The sequence below is a fragment of the Mastigoproctus giganteus genome, chromosome 10 (assembly GCF_048544385.1).
Source record: "Mastigoproctus giganteus isolate SK-2022 chromosome 10, ASM4854438v1, whole genome shotgun sequence".
Taxonomy (NCBI): Eukaryota; Metazoa; Arthropoda; class Arachnida; order Uropygi; family Thelyphonidae; genus Mastigoproctus; species Mastigoproctus giganteus.
Genome location: NC_143584.1, coordinates 197,425,298 through 197,433,081, shown reverse-complemented (window position 1 = coordinate 197,433,081; position 7,784 = coordinate 197,425,298). Strand labels below are relative to the sequence as shown.

At 37.5% G+C, this 7,784-nt stretch overlaps 1 protein-coding gene across 1 annotated transcript; it reads left to right on the top strand.

The window, feature by feature from the left end:
- The first annotated feature begins 5,977 nt into the window (after positions 1–5,977).
- On the top strand, positions 5,978–7,177 carry LOC150079741 (uncharacterized). Its single transcript, XM_090383207.1, has one exon. The coding sequence runs from the start codon at positions 5,978–5,980 to the stop codon at positions 7,175–7,177; it is 1,200 nt and encodes a 399-aa protein (XP_090239333.1).
- Positions 7,178–7,784: the final 607 nt, after the last annotated feature.

The following is a 7,784-nucleotide window of genomic DNA, read 5'->3' as shown; positions in this document are numbered from 1 at the left end:
CATAGTGAGCAGAAAATTGCGTATGCCGACGATCTGGCTATATTGGTTATTGGAGACCAGAACTGGAAGAGAGATCTAATAACGTCTCACAGGACCTGTATTCATGCTATCAAATACACAAATTGCAAATTTCAATTCCTAAAACAAGGCAAATGTCATTAAAGGGTTACTTAAATGTTAACCGGTCTACCACTATTAAAATAAAAGGTCAGTGTATCAAATTAGAATGCACTTACGATGCATATTAGACGATGCCCAATGTATTTGGGAATCGTCTTGGATGATAGACTGAATTTTGTCTCTCATGCCAAATATATTCTACATAAAATAAAAGCTATAACAGGTAAAATTATTAGAATAAGCAAAAGTACTTTGGGTATTAAATCGTCGATATTAAAATTATACTATGAGTGTATATTTGATCCCATAATTTGTTACGCTGTTGGGGCTTGGGATCATAAGGTAAATCATCTCACAGTTAGAAAATATCTCACTCAAGCACAGCACTTTTGCTTATTAGCAATATCATGAACCTGTAGAATCTATTGATGCTTTGCAAGTGTTAAATGGTAAAATTCCAGTTCAGCATGAAATTATGGCTCAATATTTATTATACCATAGGCATAAGAATATTCTTTCTAGAGTTGGTAATTATGTAATTGACCTGAAGGTCTCTGAAAAGTTAGATATGGTTCGTATCAAGAATGAATTTATGTAAGATTGGCGGGCAGAATGGTCTGCTGCCCAGTTGGGCAGATTGACTTACTAATTTATTCCGAACACTTTTGAGTTTAACAAACAAAGTGGTTTCGTCCTGCAAATGGGTCTGCGTGGGTATCAGCACAGTGGTATCGTCACCGTCCTCCCCACACGGTGGAAAAGGCCTGGGTTCGAATCCCGTCGATGACGCGAGGAACTTTAGTGGGCTTTATCACTCCGTGGCTGAGTTAGTCGGTCTCAGTCGTAGATAGCAAGGTTTTTCTCTCTCAGAAACTGTGGTTTCTTCGTCCAGCAAAACAGGCAAATCGACGAGAGAACACACGCAATTTACAGACACGAATACGGGTTAATGTAATCATTTATGGATAACCCTAATATAATAATAATAAATTTTTGTACTGCAAATGGCACCGAAACTCTTAGCTGGAAAGACACCATCAACACTATCTTGGACAATCTGCTTCCTTCTGATCGCCTAGAGGATGACTTGACTACTCATCAACAGATAAGGCAGCTAAATAACCCCTTACATTACTACTTCTGAATCTCAACCATTTACGCAGCAAGAGGTTGACACAGTTGTTCAAAAATTAACAACTTTGGTTGCCCAGGCCTCCGCCTTCATGAGGGCATCTTGATCAAACAATTCCACAAGCTACGTTCAACGGTTCTTCCGACTCTATTCAACGAATGCCTGAATAAAAGCACTTTTTTCCTGTTATCTGGAAGACATCTCTTCTTAAACTAATTCCTAAACCTTCAAACACCCAAAGTGGCAAGTCCTTCCGTCCTATTGCTCTGTAATGGCATTTCGCCAAAACACTTGAACGGTTGATTGCTATAAGACTCACTTCACTGTTCACGAACACCTCTTTCGTATCCAGAGGCGGATTTAACGGCGGGCGCACCGGGCGCGCGCCCTGGGCCCCGACTTCTGAAGGGCCCACTCAAAACCCCAACAAATTAGTTGAACATATTAGTTCAAAACTTTGTGATTATTATTATGCTATTATTAATTATATTATACATATATTATATTCAAATTTTATTGGAAATAAAACATTAATAGTACATAATATTTTTTATTTATTTAAAAAAATGGTTAATATGTATTTTTATTTTCCCTGTCTCTCTCTTTTTTTTAAGGGGCCCAGTATTTTCTTCTGCGCCCGGGGCCTCAACCGACCTTAATCCGTTCCTGTTCGTATCAGACGATCAATATGGTTTCCGAACTGGACGAGGAATTAAAGAAGCAGTCGTTGAATTCCTTTCTAGAGTTAGCTCTGCAAATTCTAAATAAGTTCTTGCTATTTTTGTTGAATTTTCTGCAGCGTTTGATCTATTATGGTCGGCTAGTTTGTTGGCTCCTTACGTGCTGCCGATTCTTCTCTTCTTCCTCTTTATAACCTTCTAAGACGTTATTTTGAAAACCGTACGGTTTCTGTTATTTCTGGATCTAACTGCGTCTCCCACTCTGTCACTAGAGGTTGCCCCCAGGGCTCTGTTCTTGGACCATTCGTCTGGAACATCGTTCTTGACGAATGGCTCCTTAAAACTATTCCTTATACTTCAAAATTGGCTTATGCAGACGATCTCACTTTGCTGAATCACCTCCTTGTGGCGACCCAGAACTCTGGGAACACACTTTATACTACTGCCATCAATACTTAGATCTTCGCCAGAACCTTCTTCTATCCACCAGTATCACTGTCCTCGGAAATGAGCCGGACTTCCTGAGTTCCAGAGAAAATTTCCATTCCCTGCAAGAATTTGCTCGTCATGCTTTTGATAGTCGGAGACACCTTCTCACTCAATTACGGAATACCTCCTAGCCTTCCTAGTGAAGACTCCTGCTGGCACTGGTTTATGGCCAGTGCGGGATCAGATATATATTTTTTCCCCCTCTTTTTTCTCTTTTTTTTAAATTTTTATATTTTATTTATTTATTTATGTTTTTTTTTTTTTTTGGTCTGATATTAGGGCAGTAAGACCTGGTAAACCAGAAGGGGGACAAGGGGGCACTAGGCAGGCTTTCCGGGTGATCGCCTGCCTGGTGACAAAACGGTCAGAAACCGCTAAACAACACACACTGCACAAACATAATATTACACACGTTTCTGTCCTTTTGCAGTGCTTTCTGTAATCATCACAGTGTACAAAGGCCAAAGGCTGAGATGAACTGATGTTTAGATGCGGTCCTATAGAAGATGCTATGCATGTCTACATGTCCTGGATTGAATACTTCATTCCTATTGACTAACATTATAGCATTAATTCTAAGTTACATGTTTTTGGTCTTTCAGTTACCCCTTCAAATCCTTGTGGTAATTTTGAAACAGTCGAACATTTACTATTTGACTAATTTGTATTTAATTTAAGAATTCGAATGCAATTTATAACTAGTATTTATAATCATGAGGACCTAGCACAATTGGTGATCAATAAAGAATACATCCTTGCTTTAACGAATATTGCATATAGGCTTTTTAAGAGGAGGAAAAGAATTGTGAATACTGACTTTGACCTTTAATATTAATACTTGATTGGCTGTCTGAATTGGCTTTACGTATATCAGTGATAGTAAAAAAAAAAACAATCTGTCTGTTGAGCCCTAGCAGTTATTTGGTACAGTTAATTAATAAGTTGAGAGCTGTTGCTGGGTTGTAGAATGGATCCAGAATGCTAGTTCTAACAATTGTTGGACAAACATGTATGCTGTGTACGTTGCGAATAGAATTTGACTTGATAGTCTTCAATTCGTTGGTGGTGGAAGTAAAATATTTGTGACAGAAAGTCTGATGAGATAAGAGATCTTTGTGTTCAGAGGTACAAAGTTTGTTGTTCTACCTATCAATTTGAAAATAGTGTATATATTTGGTAATTGGCAGTGAGTACTGAAACATACTTAATTAAAACTGGTTAATCGAGTCATTGGACTAATGGGATTTTAGTTATTACCTCTATAATGGTCAAGTTTGTGGATAATTCTGATTGGGATTAGGTCAATAATTAGATTGAACTTTAGGTATTGATGGTCTTTGATTTTTGGTTGGATTGACTTGTGCTTGTTAATAATATAAATTCTTAAATGGGTTGTGGCACTTGTCAATATTTATTGATTTGGCTGTTAAGTTTAATTATAACATAGATTACGCTGTTTGAAAAAATACTGGATATGGTAATTGATGTTAAAACTGAAATTATATATTCTCCGTTTTAATTTTGGTATAGATTTAACTAATTGTTGATGATATACAAAGGTACTGATGATAAGTTGTGTCTATTCTCTGAGTCAGGCCTTTAAGTTGGCTGGAAGATATTGACTCCTTTAAGAGTCAATATCTTATAGTATTAATTGGAGAATTACACAGTTGTATTAGACTTAATTATGGATATTGTATTAGATTTAATTGTAGATATTGAAGTGTGGTTAACTCTGGGTTAATTCTATAATTAAATTGTATATATTCCAGTCTTTTATCTTTTATTTAGAGTGGTTCTAAGAAAGATAATGCAGGAAGAAACTTATTAATGCCTCTCTCTCCAACGTGCACTGGATGAGGAGATTGAATTTAAGTAAATTTCTATAATATAGTGTATTTACTAATTGTTTTGCTGTACGGTTGACAGTTGGTTTATGTTTCAAATATCCCAGTTGGTATTCAGTAATTTTTTGCATTGTCCTCATGCTATACTTTTAGTATTATTTTTCAATATCCATAAGTGCTGGATACATAGATTTCTTATTATAATGTTATGTTTATGGATAATCTCTTAACAGTCTTATTGTTCTGTACTACTCTCATTATTACTTGTTGTTCTCGCTATTTCTGGGAGTTGCTTTTCTCTTCCATCTCCCATCTATTCTAATACTTTCCCATCATTCCCCTCCTTTCGTTACTTCTCCTGCTATTATCCAATTTCTTTACATAATTTACCCTGGAGTTTCCAGGTATCCCTGGAAGCTCCAGTACGAGAATTTTATTTTGATGTCCCTGACACGCCTCCGTGTGGCTTGGGAAGGGAGTTAGGGTGCTGAAGCCCAGGGGCCCTCTGCCCACTGGTTGCGAAGGCAACAATTGTCATCATTGAACAGAACAACACATACACTACACACCCACATTGTCGCACTTTCGGGTTTTGGCTCATGCCATACAAAAGAAACTGAGGCATATAGGGGATACCCTAAAGAATTCCAATAAATACAAATTATACTTGAATATCAATTTTTACTGAACATGGCATTTATATGATTATTTCCCTTTTTTTTTTTTTTTAGGTAGAATATAGCATATGAATAGGAACATCCAAAGGAACGCTGTTAATGGAAAGAACAACATCGCAAGATCAAGTATCACTAGGGAAGTAAGAATTCGATAAGGAGTTATTTAACACAGAGTGACGATTTCTAATAATTGTAAATGCCATGCAATTCTAAAAGAGAGATTCCAAACTCAGCATCAGCTTTTCCTATTTGTGCATCCACAGAACGTTTTCTGTCGATAGACGCACAGCCAGAAGAACCTAACATACGTGATTTATAAATGGTACAATACAAGTATCTCCAATTAAGAATATTACACAAAAGTTACAACAATTTATTAGTCAAACTACCATTGGTTACAATTAAATCACTTCATAAAGAATGTTGGCAATTAAATTTTTATACGAATTTTTTCCATAAGAGGAACCGGTATGGAACGTTCAGAAGGTATTCTAAATGAATCATGCAGTAAATTGAAGCAATATGACTACAAAACATACATCTAGACAATGTCAAAAGGTTATTCACTATTCAAAACAGGCACTCAAAGTATTTCTCATAAATAGCCTTTTAGTTCTGCATATTTGAACACTTCAGTCAAGGCATTTAGCCATTATTCTTATTGAAAAACACTTGCAGAAGTACAAACGAAGAACTCTTGAAGTGCATTTGTCGCTTCATAAGGAAAGATATTGCAGTTGTGAAATTTGTTGGAAGACGTTTTCACAGGGCACAAGTCTAAAAACACAACTCAGAAAACATAATAAGAAGAACCATTTCACTTGTTCAATCTCTGCACAAAATTCTGATATTTAAACTGTATTTCAAAGTTCCCTTTGATGAAAAACGTTTCAGCTGAATAAAACTTCTGATATCAAAAGGATATTACATAAAACATACTATAGTTCATAATGGTAACAACGTTTGGTCGTCTGAGCAGTGAGAAGTCCAGAGAGAGATAAAAATTCAAAAATCATTTCAGATATCATATTAATGATAAACGTTCCAGCTGCGACACCTCTAAGAAGAAGTGATCAGAGAGAAGGCCTGCAATTCCATCTCAGCGTTCCAACTGGAGAAAAACCTTTCAGCTTTCCAACCTGTGAAAAGATGCTCTCACGAATACAATGCCTCGAAACCCATCTCAGCGTTCATACTGGAGAAAAACCTTTCACCTGTCCAACCTGTGAGAAGAAATTCTCACGGAAACGAACACTCCAAATCCATCTCAAAGTTCATACAGGAGAAAAACCTTTCAGTTGTCCAATCTGTGAAAAGAAGTACTCAAAAAGAGAACACTTCAAAGCCCATCTCACAATTCATACCGGAGAAAAACCTTTCACCTGCCCAACCTGTGAGAAGAAGTTCTCACGGAAAGGAGCACTACAAACCCATTTCAGAATTCATACTGGAGAAAAACCTTTCACGTGTCCAACCTGTGAGAAGAAGTTTGCACGGAAAGGAGCACTCCAAATCCATCTCAGAGTTCATACCGGAGAAAAACCTTTCAGCTGTCCAACTTGTGAGAAGTCTTTCTCATGGAGAGGAACCCTAATAACACACCAAAGAATTCATATTGGAAAAAAACCATTCAGTTGTCCAACCTGTTTAAAGAAGTTCCGTGAAAGAGGAACACTCCGAGAGCATCTTGTAGTTCATACTAGAGAAAAACCTTTCAGCTGTCCAACCTGTGAAAAGAAGTTCTCATGGAGAGGAACACTGAAAGCACACCTTAAAATTCATGGAGAAAAACCGTTCAGTTGTCAAACCTGTGGGAAAAATTTCTCTGCAAGAAAGGTCCTCCAACACCATCTCAGAGTTCATACTGGAGAAAAACCTTTCTGCTGTCCAATCTGTGAGAAGAAGTTCTCAGGGAGTGGACACGTAAAAACACACCTCAGATTACATACGGGAGAAAAACCTTTCAGCTGTCCAAAGTGTGAGAAGAGATTCATACAGAGAAGTGATCTCCAAAAGCATCTCAGAGTTCATACTGGAGAAAAACCTTTTAGCTGTCCAACCTGTGAGAAAACATTCTCAGCGAGAAAGTACCTCAACGGCCATCTCAGAGTTCATACTGGAGAAAAACCTTTCAGCTGTCCAAACTGTGAGAAAAAGTTCTCAGCGAGAAAGTACCTCAACAACCATCTCAGAGTTCATACTGGAGAAAAATCTTTCAGCTGTCCAAACTGAGAAAAAGTTCTCAGTGAGAAAGTACCTCAACAGCCATCTCAGAGTTCATACTGGAAAACATACACACACACACACGTGTCCAAACTGTGAGAAAAAGTTCTCAGTGAGAAAGTACCTCAAGAGCCATCTCAGAGTTCATACTGGAGAAAAACCTTTCAGCTGTCCAACCTGTGAGAAGAAGTTCTCACTGAGAGGAAATCTTACAAAGCACCTCGGAATTCACAATGAAGAAACACTTTTCAGCTGTTCACATTGTGAGAAGAAGTTTCCACAGAGGAGATACCTTATAAGACACCTCAGAATTCATACTGGAGATAACCTTTAAACTGGTCACATTATGAGATGAAGTTCTCATGGAGAGCAGAGCTCCAAACCCAACTCAGAATTCCTTGTGGTGAAAACCTATCATCTGACAGACGTGTGAGAAGAGGTGGTCACAGAGAGCAGACCTCTAAATCCATTTCAGAATTAATATTGGAGAAAAACCTTTCAGGGGTCCAACCTGTGAAAAGTCATTCCAGCTGTCTAACAGAGAATAAACCTGACAAGAAACTTCGCAATTAATAGTGAAATATATTTCCACTGTGATAAGGTTGACGCAGAGAGG

Bases quoted from the DNA above. Each gene is read 5' to 3' on its own strand.
- LOC150079741 (XM_090383207.1), top strand. From the start codon at position 5,978: ATGATAAACGTTCCAGCTGCGACACCTCTAAGAAGAAGTGATCAGAGA.